Source organism: Cicer arietinum, chromosome 3, assembly GCF_000331145.2.
Source record: "Cicer arietinum cultivar CDC Frontier isolate Library 1 chromosome 3, Cicar.CDCFrontier_v2.0, whole genome shotgun sequence".
Lineage (NCBI taxonomy): Eukaryota > Viridiplantae > Streptophyta > Magnoliopsida > Fabales > Fabaceae > Cicer > Cicer arietinum.
The window spans coordinates 66,184,370-66,202,425 of NC_021162.2; the positions used below are offsets into that span (position 1 = coordinate 66,184,370).

An 18,056-nucleotide genomic window follows, 5' to 3' on the forward strand; every position below is an offset into this window, starting at 1 on the left:
CGATAAAATTAAGCTAATTACACAACCGGAGTGAAGCAAAAGCACAAATATGTATTTCATTTTCAAAATCTAGGCAGGGGATCTGATAAGGCTACCGAACCAAAGTTAACAAGATTGAGACAACAGTAGTATTTTAAAATCACACGTAAAATTTAAATAATTTATACATTCATAAGCATACAAAATCAAGTTTAAATCATGCTTACATGTGCAACCTATGTACATGTCGCATAAAATGATGTGATAAAAAATCAAATAATTTGTTATCGTATAAATGTTGTGAAGTCTTTCCTGTCTTGGCACACATTTGAGAGCCCAACGTAACTTCTTCAAATCAAATAATAAAGTATATTATAAAATAAAATATTATGATTTTCCAGCTTTATGAGAAAAAAGTTCAATGAGAACCAAAATCCAGAAAGCGAAATATAACCTAAACCTCCCAATTTTCATCAGAAAATTAACTAGAGTATTTCAAAAAAAGAAATGAACCAAAGCTGAACCAAAACTGTTTGTTCTCACGGTGAGACTGCATGATGAATCGAAGCTTCGTTTTGTAGCTCAGTGATTTTCATGGCGACGCGCAAGATTTGCAGATCCACTGCGTTTCGAAGCACGAGAGGTTCTCTAACTTTAGCAAGCAGAAGTCACACCTTTATCTTTACTGCCGTTCTCTCTCATCCTTGTCTTCTCATACTACTCACCATTCTCTCCTCTACACACTCAACAAAGTCGCCATTCTCTCTGCACTGTGGTTAACCACTTTGAGCAGTCCTCAAACAAAAAATGACCGCAGGAATCTGATAGAGCCATAGAGAAACAATGTTCAACTTCAAGATTATGTGAACTACCGACAGAGTAATGAAAAAGCAAGATAATTAGTCAGTTGAAGTTATTGGGTAGGGAAGACAAATAATAAAGACTTTGAATTATAGATTGATATGAGGGAGATATGTTTCTCACCCAACAAGATAAGAAAAAGTATATTGTGTCATCTAGAAGAGTTCTTCCGAACAAATGTATATCATTGGGAAGTACACTTCTGAAGTAAGTGTGATTTTTAACGAAACATGGGGTGAAAAGTAACCCCTATGATATGATTGGTGTTGATTTGATGATAATGCTGACAAGACTAAGCACTTCTCTCTTTCTTTTTTTGAAAATATTAAGCACCAGTCTCTTATATTATACTAGTACTCCAAATCCTAACTAAACAGAGAAACAAATCATGATAACAACTAAGAAATATAAAAACTAATCTTCAAAGATAAAAGATGCTACAAAATAATGGGAGCTCCTAATATGGTCCCCAAAAATATGAGTTCACCTGTGATCCTCTTTTTTGACTTGTAATAGCTGGTTAGCATTTTTTTTATTCGGTGCTTTATTTGTGAATGTCTAATTTTTCTGTTGCTCTTTTTTTTTTAGTTTTTCTTTATTATAATTGTGCCCCCATCTTCTACCTCTTTATGTGTAAAGAAAACAATTCTCTATTTCCACAATAAGGTCACAAAACCACATAGCCCTGTAAAAGGAAGGCAAAGGCGTATTTTTTCAAGTGAGTGATAACTGACACAATGCACATTTTATTTCAATGGTGAACAACACATCAAACCCTCCATCCAGCAAAATTTATATGAGACACAACATATATCTACATCCAAATAAGTAGGAAGATGGGAACGACTTTTGTATAGCACAGAAGCAATGTAAATATGGATCTAATAATCATGATTGAATCCTTCCCATCAAGGCGATAATAATGGGAACAACTTATCTAGTTGTGTAAAGGTTTGCGTCTTAGAATTGCATCCTTTCCACAAAACTCGACTGTTAGAGTCGATGTGTGTGGTTTGGAGAGAAGAATGGGTTTGTCTCAAGTTAACTGGATAGGGTTCTCTCCTTCCCATCAAGGCGATAATAATGGGAACAACTTATCTAGTTGTGTAAAGGTTTGCGTCTTAGAATTGCATCCTTTCCACGATAACTCAACTGTTAGAGTCGATGTGTGTGGTTTGGAGAGAAGAATGGGTTTGTCTCAAGTTAAACTGGATAGGGTTCTCTAACATTAGCAGCTATCTGTCATCGATGGGCAGAAGATGCGGGCGGAATTGTAATGAAGAACAACATAGAAAAAGGCAACAGAAAAATTACACATGTTCAAACAAAGCACCGAATAAAAAAATTAAAAAAGCTAACCGGCTATTACAAATAAAAAAACGAGTATCACGTGTGAACCGATATTTTTAGGGACCATATTAGCGGCTCCCCAAAATAATATCTAGATATTTTCATATCTTCTAGCAACAACTTAAGGGTGTAAATAAAATATTTTATGTTTCTACATTCTACACCATATTGCTTCAGCTGAAATCAATTAGCACATCTGATTTTTAATTCCACTTTACAGACTACAAAAGAAACAAAGATATTCTAAACATCACACAGTGGAATAGGAAATATTTACCAAATGTGTTGCAACTGGTTATAACCATTTATATCACAGCAGAGAAGACGACCCTTTGAAATTTTGCTGACAGCTTTTGGTACGACTGATATTCTGAGGGCTGAACCTGTTCAATTGCCATCTTTAAGTGCTTCATTGTTACAACAGAAGCGTCAAAGCTTTCCTAATAATTTCACAAAAACGTTCACATATTAATATTAATTTTTTGACAACACATGCGTCAGAAATCATGCTGAATGACAAACCTCCATTGCTGCAAAAGCTGATTGTCGACATATAAGTGATATATCGGCCCCAGTATAACCATCAGTCATTTGAGCCAGTTCTTTAATGTTAACATCAGAATCATGAGGAATTTTACGCAAATGAATGCTAAATATCTCTTCTCTATCCATCTCATTAGGAGGTCCAACATATAGCAGGCGGTCAAAGCGTCCTGAAAATAGAGATATTTAAGCTGATCAAAGCCATACCAACTCATTCTCCTTAGTGTATTTGTGGGTGCATACAAAGTTACAGGCGCAGAATAACAAAACGGACAATACCTGGTCTTAAAAGAGCAGGGTCAATCTTGTCTGGTCTATTTGTAGCAGCTATGACAGTAACATCAACTCTTTCTTGCAAACCTGTAGGACATGATTTTTTGGTTAAAAGAAAAACGTCATTAATGTCATTTTAGGGCCAACAGCTATATAAGCAACCATTCACATTTCCAACAGGCTCAAGATTCATCACTGACCATCCAATTCAACAAGAAGCTGGCTCATGACCCTATCTGACACGGAAACACCATCACTTTCCTTCCCACGAGTTACAGCAAGACTATCTATTTCATCGAAAAATACAATTGATGGGGCATTGGCCCTTGCTTTTGCAAACAATGATCTGACAGCCTTCTCAGATTCACCAACCCATTTGCTGAAGAGTTCAGGACCCTTGACTGCTAGAAAGTTCAATCCTGCTTCAGAAGCAACTGCACGTGCCATGAGGGTTTTGCTACAACCTGGAGGCCCAAACATCAATATACCTTTTGGAGGGTTATTCCCAATACGTGTGAATGCATCACGGTGCTTTTGAGGCCATACTACTGCTTCCAACAATTGATCTTTGACCTCCTTTTGGCCGCCCACATCTCCCCAATGAACCTTTGGAACCTCGAGATTCACCTAGAAAGACAATAAAGGAAGGAAAAAAAGACACCACCACAGTATTATTCGTCACATTTTATTTTGGCAAAAACTTGATTTACACAATCCTTGAGTAGAACATTTTGTAAAGTACAACCTGATTTGAAAAGAATACTGTTAAAAGGAAAATGCTTATTGATAACAAAAATAACTCACCAAACCTTTTAACATAAAGTGATCGTACTTTTATAGGTTTAACAATTCCCATCTCATTAAAGCAGAAACTTGTATCAAGTGCAGATAATTAAAATGCAATTACATAGAAATTTCCTTTTTCTTAAGACAATAATTCCAAAGTCCATAAGTTGACTATTGTTGACCTTTTTAATTACAAATTTACAACCAATAACAATTTTTGTAGCTGAATGGAGGCATTGATCAGAATTGACATCCTTTTTACAATTAATACAGTATATAGGAAATAAAGAGGTTATACATTTCCTAAGTGAAAATTGAAGGGGATTAACAATTAATACAGTAAAACAAAATCAGCCCAAATCAATAAGGCATATCCCAGCTGACAGATATTTAGTAAAACCTGGTTCCAAAAATACTTAACTATGGCATTAACCATACCTCTCTCATGGCACTCGGTCTTATTTCAAGCTTAGCCTTCTGAAAATCCTCAAAAGTCACTTTCAAAATATGCTCCTTGTCACTGCTAACAAGCATCATTTCTGTAATTCCAGATGTTTCTCCCATCAGACAGGAAGGTAAAAAAGACTGAGGCCACCAACATATCTGAAACAAATGGTGTTAATACCTGAATGATCTCTCGAATTTGATGCCGTATTCATATCAGAACTAGCATTGCAAGTCTTATTAAGTTTATGTTTAGCATAACGTCGTAGACAAATAAAGGTTGCCATACTGCAAAGGCCAACTAAATCAGCAGCTACAAATCCATGAGTTATTGAGGCAAGCTCTTCAATTTGTGACTCAGAAAGACAGTGATCTGTTTCACGGAGAAGAGTGCGCAAAATATCATCTCGCTGTGCGGGGGCTGGCACACCTGCAATGCATATGGAACTATTAAGTGGTGGTGTTTGGTAAATGTCTCTGAATCCATCATAGTATTTAAAACAGATCAGTAGATCTGTTTACCTGAATTGCTTGTCTCAGACTCAATATCTCATAGGCATAAATCACTTGTGAACATGCAAATGAAGAACTAAATACTTGTGGCATTAATATTGTTTCAGCTCTAAGGAACATATTAATGTTCAAAGTCTAAATTTCCTTTCACAATTCACAGAAAGCAAAAAAATGTCTAATGAAGCACGTGTTTGTACCCCCGCCCCCCAGAGAAAAAACTCAAGCTGCATTTGTATTGTTTAGTAAAACAAAGACAACAATATGATGGATTGCATATTTATTTCCAGTTGGTTACTTTATACAAAATCTCAATCTGACTTTGACTGCAGATTTTGCCAAAATTAAATCCATGTGTCTGTTAAAAGAATTGCCACTTGGCCACTTTGAGAAAGATCATGATAATGTATCTTGCAAGCTCTTTTAGACAACACTGCTTAACATGAAATGCAATTATGAGAAATGTAGATACTGTTAAGAATAGCGGGAATTTATTTAATGTTGTATTTTGGAAACGCTCCAGTACCATGTTGACCATGTGGTATGATTACACTCTATCACCGAGTTATTACTTTAAATCTCAAGATAGCTAGTTATGCATTTTGGAGAGATTTTAGTCTGTTCACATATCAAGCTAGAAAATACTTATACAGTATTAAAATGTGGAGCAGAAGATGGGGGAAATTCATACAGTTACAAAAATAGGTATGCATTTCAAGATAATAACGTACTACACTATTCATAGGGAGCTAGTAGCCTAAATCTTACCAATTTCAATTTCCTTGTCGAATCTCCCCGGTCGTCTGAGAGCTGGTTCAATATGGTCAAGCCTATTAGTGGCAGCAATTACAAGTAACCCTTCATTCCTACTAATTCCATCCATCAGATTCAATAAGGTCGCAACCAATCTTTTAGATAGCTCTTCACTTCCATTTTTCCTTGCAGGGGCAATTGCATCTACTTCATCAATGAATATCTGTATGTGACAGAAATCCCATCATTGACATTTAGAACCTAGGAAGAACTTAGAACATAAAAATATCAGGTTCGAATTAAGCGAGATTATTCCCAGCAAATCAAAGGCAAAGCTTTGGAAATAACCATATAAAACTAAAGCAGTGAAATTCCAAAGAAAAATGCCAAGATTGAACGAACATTGATAGAGAGCAGGCCTCCTATAGGTAACACTGTCAATTTAAGAAATTCTAATAATGCTGAAAAATAGCCGTTCAAATTGATCTGCATAAAATATGTAAGTCGCACCTCTATGTTTTGTCTCGTGGACTGTTCACAGCAGAGAAAATACAGGTACAAGAAATGCAATAGACTGTCTTTTTACACAGTGAAAGAATTGAAATCTTCCACCATCACTTCCAAAAGTTATAGAAAATAAAGAACTAGCTTACAATAAATTTCATGCTAATTCAGGCAAGTTCAAGGACTTTTGAATCATAGAAGAGAATTTCCATAATTTTTTAACATTTTTAACTCTAAATCCCCCCAATCAGAATTTGAAATACAAAACCAGGTCAGAATGTTAAAAAATTATGGAAATTCTCTTCTGTGATAATGATGTAATACAATTAACAATTCTAAATGCCTAATATTCATTTAATTAAATTAATTACGTAAAATAAATTAAATTTAAATTATAATTACATAAAACAAATAAAATTAATTAAATTAATAACTTGATTAAATGAATGAATTAAAATTAATTATTTATATAAATAAAATGCAACCATATAAAATTGTATATACATATTTTTTAAGTTCATGGTATTTTTGTCCTTACAAAAACAGTCTTTCTCTCTTCTCACTTTCTATCCAACCAAACAAAGGAGGGTAAAGATAATACACTTCTTTCTCTTCTATTTATTATATATTTCTTTTATCCTAAACAAAAAACATCAAATCTACTATATTTCTCACATTTCTCTCTCTCTCTATCTCTCTCTCTCTCTTGTTTTTACACTATTTCTCACATTCTCTCTTCACACTTCTATTCTCCACCAAACATAGCCATAATAAACATATACACCAATATAAGAGCATAAATTATTCATTCAAACACAATTTGAAAAATACTGAAACGCATTCTCTTGAAAAAGTATCTAACCACGGCAGGTGCAGCTTGAATGGCCGATTCAAAAATTTCATGCAATGCTTGCTCACTTTCCCCATAATACTGTGAAACAATTTCTGGTCCATTTATAGGGAAAAATTTGACCCCAGCGTCATAAGCACATAATTGAGCCAGGGAAGTCTTTCCTGTACCGGGTGGACCATGAAGAAGGACTCCTCTGGTAGACCGTATACCAAATCTACATATTGCAAAAACAAGAAGCATATCACATAAGTTTGCGGAATATTTGCAGACATGCATAGAAGTATGCGAGGACACATCACTATGAGAATAGAGGTAAGTATGTACTTTGAACTATAAATTCAATCATTTACTGGCATAAACTGATATAATTGCTTGCTGCAAAAATTGTGCCAACATCCATACATATAATATACTGACCATATTAAGACCTACCATGCAGTTGTACTCATTTTGACAAATAACAAATATTTTACTGAATGATGTCATGTTTAAAAGAAAAAGAAGGCACGATAACATGTTCAATTTATTTATGATAAGATCAGGGTGTAAGAGTATGAAGGCACCAGTCACTGCTATGAAGGGCTTGCACTTTCGCTTATGAATAACAATCTAATGGTTATCCATTAGCAGGGAGAGAGATGATTGACAAAAGAACGTTCTTCATGTCCAATCAGGGAGTAAAAATGTTATAAATGTACAACCATATATTTAATGACCCTTTCCAAGGGTTAAATGCTCTCTTCCACAGGAATGTGAAATGAAAAGTATGTAAATCAATGCAGTAAAAGGCACTGAGGTGATGTGCTAGAAGGTGCTCATTACCCCTTTCTAGTTGAGGAGCAGCACCTTTAGTGATGTACACACCTTTGGTGCCTTAAGTGTACCCTGATTCAGGTGAGGCATGCCTATGATATCTCTTAGAAAATTCAAGAAGCTTAGCAATATCGTGGTGCTGTATGGCTAAAATAGTCAATCTGTTACAAAATAACTTGTATTAGTCTGTCTTAGTGTTTTAGGGACTCTGCACACTTTAATCTATATTTTTACTATGAATATTATGCTTGAGTAATTAGGTTCCATTGAAAGTTAATGCAAAATACCTCTCCTCCCCTCCCCTTCGTTGAACCAAACAGTCAACACTACTTGCATCCACCAACCATAATATGATGCATTAAGTAACACAAAATCTATGGCAAGGAAATAATATATAAATATAAGTCTTCAACATTATATGACATACAGGTGAAAATCTAAAATAGAAAGACATACCTTGATAAAGTATTGTTCACTGAAGAATAAATTATCTTCTTTAAAAGCAGTTCTTCTTTAGATAGACCACCTAATTTAGAAATATTATCACTTATCCCAGGTTTAGTCGCCTTGTGGTCAAGTTTCAGACACGATAAATCTCTTTGAATTGATTCTAACAATGCTGCATTTGATGGCAAAGATAAAAATACCTTTGTTTCCCAATTGACAGTGAAAGCCAGATTCACATTTTCCGCCATATCAGAATCCTCAAGATTTGAATTACTGCTCCCATTCGATGGACTATAGTCAGGTATGGTAACTGGCACCTTTTTAATTCCTTTCACTTGGAAAATGCAAAACTCAGAAAACATTGAGACATTGATGAGATTCCCTAGCAGTAAACAACGAGAGTATAACCATGAATTTGCACATGTCTGCAGTAATTTTTTGGAACTTTCATCTCCTAATGCCTTGCTAATATCAAATGAAGCCGCCGATTGACCATTGTTATTGGTTACACTTGATGCTGAATCTTCAAATACTGAGGGGGAAGACAAACTGCCATTAGAAAACTTTGATCCATAAGAAGGTGTTTTAGGAGATGCAATAAAATTGTTCTCAGATTGGACACGGGATTTTGAGTTAGACAAGTCCAATGGGGGGAGATTATTAACTTTCAATGGTAGTCCACTGTTACAAGGAACCAACTGAAGATATAATTCCTTGCAATTATATACCAAGGAACAATTATTTCCTGCAGAATGCAGTTCATTGCTCTCATTTGCAAGACAAGATATGTATTGTTTCTGTAATGGGTGGACAAAGACACTAATACCCAAAGGAGGACATCCCATGGTAAAGGAAAGATTCAAAGACAGGCGTACTCCATTCTTCAAAACCTATATAAATAAATGTCATTAAATATAGGATTTTGATTAAGATAGATCTACTGTTATACATAAGAAGAAAAAAAATACAAATACACGTGCACATGCACACAAAATACATTTGGTTCACAAGAAATAGAAATAAAAGAACATTTTATCATAAATGAAAGAATAAAAGATAAGGATAATAATCCTTCAAACAAAGCTCAAAAGAAATTAAAAAACAACAAGAAAAGGAAAACATGAAACAAGACCCATCAATGAAACCCTCTCCAAAAAAGAGAAATAAGAACTCCAACCAATATGGTAGCAAGTCATTATTTTTTGTCAGGGAAAGCCACTATCTAGTATCAATCAATCATATTTCAAATGAGCAGAACAAACAGCAGCTTCAACTTGCTATTTGTTAATCTTAGTCTTATGTCAGGTACAAGTTTTCTTAATTGAGACCACCATAGTAGAAGGTAAGGGTGTTTGAGAGAGCATCCTTTGTTGAGGGTGCATGAGGTGACTTTCTTTTGTTGTTTGATGTTCAGCAAGTTGAGTCTAGAGTCTGCACAGCATAACATGTAGGAGGATTGTTTTTTGCTATTTCCGTTTTTGGTTAATAACAAAATGTGAATAATAAAAGAAAAAAAATCCCAAAGTCCTAATTGGGATATCTACATAAACAAAATCATCTTATTTCTCTTCTGGCATTTGCTTTCTATTGACCATATTATGTAGCAGGTATGTTTCTGCTTGTTTCATGTAGCAGGTATGTTTCTATTGACCATATTATGTAGCAAGTCCTCCCTACTAGGATTACTACTACAACAAAAGCAACATTATTAATAATAATCAATATATCATTTTTTTTCCCTCTAAATTGTCTTCCCAATACTAAATGAAAAAGAGTTTAAGGAACATGCACGGACAATGTAAAAATAATTTACAGTCATCCAATCATATTTCAGATTGTCACTCGTTATACTACTTCCTAAAACATCTCAACAAACACTTACACAGTGACATATGATCGAATGAAACTGTAAACTCTTTTACACTGTAACGCACATCCCATAAAGGCATAAACTCAATGAATATAATAACAACATAAAAAGTTCAGAACAAAACAGGGGAAAAGACTAACCTTCCTAGAAGGAAATACAGTTGCAAGAGCAAAATAGTTTCCTGCAGCACCATCCAATGTGTTACAAGTTTCCAATCCATAGCATTTGACACATTCATTAGTCAATGACGTGAGAGGAAAGGTATTCAATTGTGCAATCCCTTGACTTGAAGAAGATGGAATAGACACCTGCAAAATCAATTAAAATTAATATATATGAAAGAGGGATAATCATAGAGCCTGTTTGGGTTCACATATTTGAGTTTATCTACTGAATAAACACTTGTGAGATTGTTTAGAGGACTTATAGAAACAAATGATATTGTCCATAAGCTTATTTTTCTCTCCACTGTCCATAAGCTATTTTTTTTGCTCCACCATCCATAAGCTGTTTTCAACAAATTTTTATAAGCTCTTCAAAATATATTACAAAAACAACTTATCCAAATAAGTGCGAAATAATAAACTACCAAAGAGAAAACAAGAGAAATTGAGTAAAAAAAAAGGGAAATTACAGAGACAAGTGAACCCGGTGCAATGGAAGAGGCAACCATAGAAGATTCAGAGAGCCAAATTTTAGAAGCTTTGGAAAGAGAATCGGTGGATTCAACATCGGTGATTTGGCCAAGGAAAGCGGATTCTGAAATGAAGGATGGGAAGATTCGAGAAGCTTCTTGCAAGAGAGAGGCGATTTGGTGCGGTTCGGGAGTGCGGGGTGGAGTGACGGCATCGCTAATCAACGGCGATGATAACTTCGATTTTGATTTAGATTGCTTCTTAGTACTACTACTACTACTACTGCTAATATGCTTTGAACTTGAAGAAGGCATGTTTATTCACACTCAATTTTGTTTTGTTATTGAGGTGACTTAAGTCAAGAGACAAAACAGTTCAAAATTGGAGTGAATTATTCACTGGATTTTTCTCCACTTCAAAATCCTAGCCTTTAATCCTTCATCTCTCTTATTTTATATATATTTTAAATATTCTCTCAAAATTGTATGGCGGCACGGTAGGGTTTTACTTTTGAAACTAACAACTGGGTTCACTCGGATTAGTAAAGGACTCTCACTAATAATGGCTCAAACAACATTATTTTTATTTTTTCTAACGAGAACATTGTTAGAATTTAAAAATAAAATAAAAAACTTCACATTTTGGTTTTTTTATTTAAATATCTATTTTTTTAAATTATCAAAATATATATTTTTTTCAGATAAATTAACGATTTAATTATATTTATTAACAACTTCTTTTTATTTTTTTTGAATCTAATAAATAAAAATAATTATAATTAAAAAATAATAAATTATATAACATTGAACAAAATAAATTAAATTAAAGAAAAAAAATAAATATAAGATAATATATTTAAATAGATATATCAAAACAAAGAACATGTTATATTATTTTATTAATTTAATTTAATTTTATTAACAAATTACTCTTAATTATATTTTATTAACGACTTCCTTCTATTCTTTTAATTCCATTTTATTAGCGACTTTCTTCTATTTTTTCTCTTATAATAATGATAATGAGACAGATGTTTGAGGAAAGATAGGACATAGTTATTATTATTATTATTATTATTATTATTATTATTATTACTATTATTATTATTATTATTCTTATTATTATTATTATTATTATTTTAAATTATTTTGATATTTTTTTTAAATTGGGTTATTTTGATTAACTTTTTAAAAAAGTGGATATATTGATAAAAAAAATCCCACATTTTAACTAGTAATATTAATTTTTTGTATGTAGAATACGTTAAATACAAATGTAGACATATCTTTCTTAAGTGATGTGATAAATATATTTCTTAATAGTTTCTTTTCGGTTTTTATTTTTTTAAAAAAATATGTATTTGAAACTACGATTTATCGCAATTTTTTTAAGAGTTATTTTTTAGGCGATTATTTGGTGTGTGAGATAGGGACACTGATTAGTAAGCGAGTTCAATGAGATTTGATGCACTATATATCCCTTTGAGTTTTGTTGAAATCTTATAAAAAAACTAACTTGAACCATTTGCATGCACGATAACTTTAGAGTGTTTGGTCTACGGATGAGAAATAAGGAAAGGAAAATAAAGATATGTATAGTTCAAAAGAGAGAAGAGGAGTAATTTTGATGATTAAGCAGAAAGTTTTATTTGGTGTGAGAGGAGAGATTTTAAATTGTTTTTTAGTTATTAAACTTATGAACTCAACTTAGTAGTGTTATTGTGTTATCTTAAGCACATGAAAGAAAAACAATTTTGTTTGTTAAAACCACATCATGCCATTTCCAGAATGCTGCTTCAAACTTTGTTTTATATTTCAACCACAACACTTCTGGTTACTTTGAAGCTAAAGATCTGAGACAAGAACTCAGAAAAATGAGGAAGCTTATATTATGATGATATGAAACTTTGATTTCACTACAACAGCAAGCCAGTAAAAAAAATAAAAGAAAAAGAATACAATAACAAATAGTTATTGCCAAGCCTCCATTGTTTCATTTTCTTCAAACTCTAGAAAGAACCACCACCTACAACAGCCACAAGATTCTTAGCAGGTGGAATCACAGCAACAGCACCTCTCTGAAGATCAGAGTACTTTTTAAACACAACCTTCAGCTTTCCATTCCCAACACTAGAGTGAAAACTCACCAACATTCTAGCACAATCCATCAATTGTTCCTCTGAGTAACCAGTGTGCACCTTAAGTGTCTCATTCCAAACAGGAACCTTGTTCAAAGTGCACCTTGCTGCAAACACAGCTGATGCAGCAACCATTGATGGACAATACCTCAAACTCTCATAATGCATCATCCCCAACTCAGACAGAAAATGAGACATGTTCTCCAAAGCATCGTCTTGTTCCGAAGGAACCGATAATGAAGCTGACACCGACGCCTTGATGAAACGAACGAGGAAAACAAAAGGTGTTGGCACTGTCAACGTCCATTCAAGTTTCCCTAGGATGGTTTTCTCCATCATGAGGATTTGTTCATGAGTGTAAGCTCTATCTGAGAGGCAAACAAAGTCGTTGACCTCTGGTGGCCAGATTTCTTCATACTTTGATGCCATCAGCATGGCACTGATGCCAACCAATTGAAGTTCTCTCCTTGAAACAAGGTTGATAGCTAGGAACCTATCAACAATGTTGATAGTTAGGTAAAGGGTTTCAGGTGAAAGTTCAAACTTAGTGTGGACATCTACTAGCCAATCAACAAGTATAGCTCTCATCCTCTCGTTTATCTCAGGTTGTGAGTCCATGTAGTCATGTGGACGGCTCTCATTCTTCATCATGCACAACAACAACACAAGTGAATTACATTAGACACAAAACAAAAACATAAAGAATGAAAAGTAATAACACCAAAACACAGACATTTAAATTGAAGACCTAGAAGAGGCTAGTGTCTGACCCCAACACAAGCAGGATATTCAATTTCTTCTATTTTTTAAATTATAATCAGTGTATGTCAATGCTTTATGGAAATCATGTTTGTTATTGCTAGTTACCTCAATTATCTTGTAGAACTTGTAAATGTCTTCAATGTATTCAACAGCAGCAAGCTCATTGTTGGCATCACCAGCATCAATGTCAACAATCTCCTTTGGTTTGTTAGTCAAACCACATGCAGCCTGAACAAAACATGAAAAAGAACTTATAAATAAAACATAATCAAACATAACACAAGTGTGTATACAAGAGTCTTCTTATAATTATCACAACAAACCTTGCTTCTAGCTGTGAGAACAGAAGTGAGAGTGCGTGATTTCTTCTTGGAATTGACATCTACTTCCTTTTTCTTGTGCACAGACTTGTCTTCTTCATTGGCACTTTCTTCTGAACTTATATCAATAACTTCCACCGGCTTTGGTTTTGCAGTGACTTTCTTCTGAGCAGGTTTTGTGGCCACTCTTCTAGCCACTGCAACTCCATCAAGAACAGGAGGAGCAGGTTTTGCAGGAGCCACAGGTCTTGCAGGAGCCACAGGTCTTGCAGGAGCCACATTAGCACAAGCCTGTTTCTTCAATTTCAAAACACAAATTCCAATCTCAGAAAAAACAATCAATATCATCACTAACCTACCAATGAAACATCAATTCAAATAAATAATCAAACAAAGATGAATACAAATAATATAAGAGAACCTTGTTGTTTTCATTAACAGCTGCTGCTTGAGCATTGGCAAGTAGTTGAGCACAGAAACTCCTAAAAGAATAATCAAAATCAATAAAAGGGAATCACAGAGAAAGACAAAGAGAGGGAGAAAGAAAGAAAGAAAGAAAGAGAAAAAAAACCTTGTGATTGGGCGATTTGGCTTGACTTCAACTCCTCTTAGAGTGACAACATTTCCAATATCACGTAGTGCTCCACGGTTCCTTCCATCGCCGCCGGCTACACCGTTCTTCTTCTGATGCTGTTTTCCTCCCCCCAGGGCAGCATCACCTATTACATTTCAAAAACCAAACAAACCCATTAAAAAATGTTATGTAGATTTAGATCAAATCACTGAAAAAAGGTTATATAGATTTCAATCCAAATCATGTCAAAAAAGGTTATTGGTTTCGACCCAACATAGCATCGGAAAAATAAAAAGACCCTTTTGGTAGATTTGGGACGAAACTCATAAAAATCGAAACTAATTTGTGACCAAAACAGATTTTCAAAATCCCAGACAAGATTTTTCATTTGGGCTTCTTGCAAAATCTCAGATTTGCAAGATTTTTCATTCAGTTATAAATAAAATACATGAAAAATAAACCAACCCAGATACTATTGAATTTGTACCAAAAATTCCAATCACTGAACACAAAAATTGAACCCCAGAAAGAATCGATGAATCATATAAAAAATGAACAACACAATCGAAATCAGATCGACGATAATTGAAGAAAACAACCTCTGGGTTGTTGTTGTTGAGGAACAATGGGTCTTGAAGCCATTTCGAAATCACAATCACACTGTTCTCACCCTCACTCGCTCGCTCTCTCTCTCGGATTGTAAAATGAATAGGAATGAAAAATGTGAATGCGATGTTACAATGAAAAAACACTCTCTTATGAAGCTGATGGAGGCGACGTTTCTACCCTCAACGGTCAAATTTTTAACTACTTTTTAACCGTTAGATTGTTTTTACGTTGATCCGACGACAGAGCGTGTCTCTCCGACAAAAATATAGCCGTTGGCGATGTTTCGAAAGAAAGGCAAGTTGCATTCTTCCCACTTTTGGATAATTTATTTTTTAATATTGATATTTTTGTAATTAATTAATTATTTAGATTTAATTTTATATAAACTTTTAGTCAAAAAAATATTATTATATACACAGTTAATGTAAGAATTTTTTATATTATTAGTTAATTGTGATAATCACATCATTAAAAATCGTTTGATTATTATAATTATAATAATAATAATTACTTTTTAAAGTTATATGTATGAATATAATTGTAATTTTTCTAAGACGGTAAATTTAGTTACATCGTAATCGTAAGTGTATGAAAATTAATATTCTTTTTATCTATATCGGTATATTATATATCTTTGAAATTTAATTTATATATATCATTCGCGTAAAAGTTTTTTTATGTTATAATAAATCATAACAATTAAATAATTGAAAAAATTAAACTTTTATATAATTATTTTTAAAGTCATATATATATATATATATATATATATATATATATTTTTATAATTAAATTTTTTTACTCAAACAGCTACCTTGCTTCTAGCTGTGAGAACAGAAGTGAGAGTGCGTGATTTCTTCTTGGAATTGACATCTACTTCCTTTTTCTTGTGCACAGACTTGTCTTCTTCATTGGCACTTTCTTCTGAACTTATATCAATAACTTCCACCGGCTTTGGTTTTGCAGTGACTTTCTTCTGAGCAGGTTTTGTGGCCACTCTTCTAGCCACTGCAACTCCATCAAGAACAGGAGGAGCAGGTTTTGCAGGAGCCACAGGTCTTGCAGGAGCCACATTAGCACAAGCCTGTTTCTTCAATTTCAAAACACAAATTCCAATCTCAGAAAAAACAATCAATATCATCACTAACCTACCAATGAAACATCAATTCAAATAAATAATCAAACAAAGATGAATACAAATAATATAAGAGAACCTTGTTGTTTTCATTAACAGCTGCTGCTTGAGCATTGGCAAGTAGTTGAGCACAGAAACTCCTAAAAGAATAATCAAAATCAATAAAAGGGAATCACAGAGAAAGACAAAGAGAGGGAGAAAGAAAGAAAGAAAGAAAGAGAAAAAAAACCTTGTGATTGGGCGATTTGGCTTGACTTCAACTCCTCTTAGAGTGACAACATTTCCAATATCACGTAGTGCTCCACGGTTCCTTCCATCGCCGCCGGCTACACCGTTCTTCTTCTGATGCTGTTTTCCTCCCCCCAGGGCAGCATCACCTATTACATTTCAAAAACCAAACAAACCCATTAAAAAATGTTATGTAGATTTAGATCAAATCACTGAAAAAAGGTTATATAGATTTCAATCCAAATCATGTCAAAAAAGGTTATTGGTTTCGACCCAACATAGCATCGGAAAAATAAAAAGACCCTTTTGGTAGATTTGGGACGAAACTCATAAAAATCGAAACTAATTTGTGACCAAAACAGATTTTCAAAATCCCAGACAAGATTTTTCATTTGGGCTTCTTGCAAAATCTCAGATTTGCAAGATTTTTCATTCAGTTATAAATAAAATACATGAAAAATAAACCAACCCAGATACTATTGAATTTGTACCAAAAATTCCAATCACTGAACACAAAAATTGAACCCCAGAAAGAATCGATGAATCATATAAAAAATGAACAACACAATCGAAATCAGATCGACGATAATTGAAGAAAACAACCTCTGGGTTGTTGTTGTTGAGGAACAATGGGTCTTGAAGCCATTTCGAAATCACAATCACACTGTTCTCACCCTCACTCGCTCGCTCTCTCTCTCGGATTGTAAAATGAATAGGAATGAAAAATGTGAATGCGATGTTACAATGAAAAAACACTCTCTTATGAAGCTGATGGAGGCGACGTTTCTACCCTCAACGGTCAAATTTTTAACTACTTTTTAACCGTTAGATTGTTTTTACGTTGATCCGACGACAGAGCGTGTCTCTCCGACAAAAATATAGCCGTTGGCGATGTTTCGAAAGAAAGGCAAGTTGCATTCTTCCCACTTTTGGATAATTTATTTTTTAATATTGATATTTTTGTAATTAATTAATTATTTAGATTTAATTTTATATAAACTTTTAGTCAAAAAAATATTATTATATACACAGTTAATGTAAGAATTTTTTATATTATTAGTCAATTGTGATAATCACATCATTAAAAATCGTTTGATTATTATAATTATAATAATAATAATTACTTTTTAAAGTTATATGTATGAATATAATCACATTATTAAAAATAGTTTGATTATTATAATTATAATAATAATAATTACTTTTTAAAGTTATATGTATGAATATAATTGTAATTTTTCTAAGACGGTAAATTTAGTTACATCGTAATCGTAAGTGTATGAAAATTAATATTCTTTTTATCTATATCGGTATATTATATATCTTTGAAATTTAATTTATATATATCATTCGCGTAAAAGTTTTTTTATGTTATAATAAATCATAACAATTAAATAATTGAAAAAATTAAACTTTTATATAATTATTTTTAAAGTCATATATATATATATATATATATATATATATATATTTTTATAATTAAATTTTTTATATTATTCTTATTCATTCTAAAAAAAAATTAAACAATGGTTCTTCAAATATTTTTGTCAGCAATTTTAGTCTCTACTTCTAAATTAATTCGTGTGTATTGTCTAAAGTTTTTAATAATATTTTATATATTTAGATTATCATAAGAATCTCTCCCACAAAAATAAAACAATCAAAAGTGA

General features: G+C 33.0%; 2 protein-coding genes across 5 annotated transcripts; both read right to left on the reverse strand.

Annotated features, from left to right (window-relative positions):
• Positions 1–241: 241 nt before the first annotated feature.
• LOC101494446 (calmodulin-interacting protein 111) lies at positions 242–11,132 on the reverse strand. The gene is made up of 12 exons (XM_004493310.4): positions 10,621–11,132; positions 10,127–10,294; positions 8,126–9,006; positions 6,866–7,070; positions 5,515–5,722; positions 4,418–4,666; positions 4,231–4,331; positions 3,207–3,633; positions 3,013–3,093; positions 2,713–2,903; positions 2,468–2,630; positions 242–800 (listed from the first exon to the last, which is right to left on the reverse strand). The coding sequence occupies exons 1-11, from the start codon at positions 10,933–10,935 to the stop codon at positions 2,496–2,498; spliced, it is 2,961 nt and encodes a 986-aa protein (XP_004493367.1). The 5' UTR covers positions 10,936–11,132; the 3' UTR covers positions 242–800; positions 2,468–2,495.
• Positions 11,133–12,486: 1,354 nt separating this feature from the next.
• LOC101488392 (G2/mitotic-specific cyclin S13-7-like) lies at positions 12,487–17,143 on the reverse strand. 4 transcript variants are annotated; one of them, XM_073366783.1, is made up of 6 exons: positions 16,990–17,143; positions 16,388–16,535; positions 16,238–16,298; positions 15,838–16,107; positions 13,626–13,748; positions 12,487–13,400 (listed from the first exon to the last, which is right to left on the reverse strand). In XM_073366783.1, exons 1-6 carry the CDS (start codon positions 17,030–17,032, stop codon positions 12,630–12,632), a joined length of 1,416 nt encoding a protein of 471 aa, XP_073222884.1. In that variant the 5' UTR covers positions 17,033–17,143; the 3' UTR covers positions 12,487–12,629. The 4 variants fall into 4 exon arrangements, with proteins under 4 accessions (XP_073222884.1, XP_073222883.1, XP_073222882.1 ...); XM_073366782.1 differs by having other exon boundaries at positions 15,838–16,113; XM_073366781.1 differs by lacking the exons at positions 15,838–16,107; positions 16,238–16,298; positions 16,388–16,535; positions 16,990–17,143 and adding exons at positions 13,844–14,131; positions 14,262–14,322; positions 14,412–14,559; positions 15,014–15,167.
• Positions 17,144–18,056: the final 913 nt, after the last annotated feature.

Excerpts from the sequence above, each read along its gene's own strand:
- LOC101494446 (XM_004493310.4), bottom strand. The coding sequence starts at position 10,935 with ATGCCTTCTTCAAGTTCAAAGCATATTAGCAGTAGTAGTAGTAGTAGT. Across the intron at positions 3,634-4,230 it reads GACCGAGTGCCATGAGAGAG|GTGAATCTCGAGGTTCCAAA; the intron begins GTATGGTTAATG and ends TTGTCTTTCTAG. Across the intron at positions 2,904-3,012 it reads CCCTGCTCTTTTAAGACCAG|GACGCTTTGACCGCCTGCTA; the intron begins GTATTGTCCGTT and ends CTCTATTTTCAG.
- LOC101488392 (XM_073366780.1), bottom strand. The coding sequence starts at position 15,056 with ATGGCTTCAAGACCCATTGTTCCTCAACAACAACAACCCAGAG. Across the intron at positions 14,323-14,411 it reads CCAAATCGCCCAATCACAAG|GAGTTTCTGTGCTCAACTAC; the intron begins GTTTTTTTTCTC and ends TTATTCTTTTAG. Across the intron at positions 13,749-13,843 it reads TTCTCACAGCTAGAAGCAAG|GCTGCATGTGGTTTGACTAA; the intron begins GTTTGTTGTGAT and ends TGTTTTGTTCAG.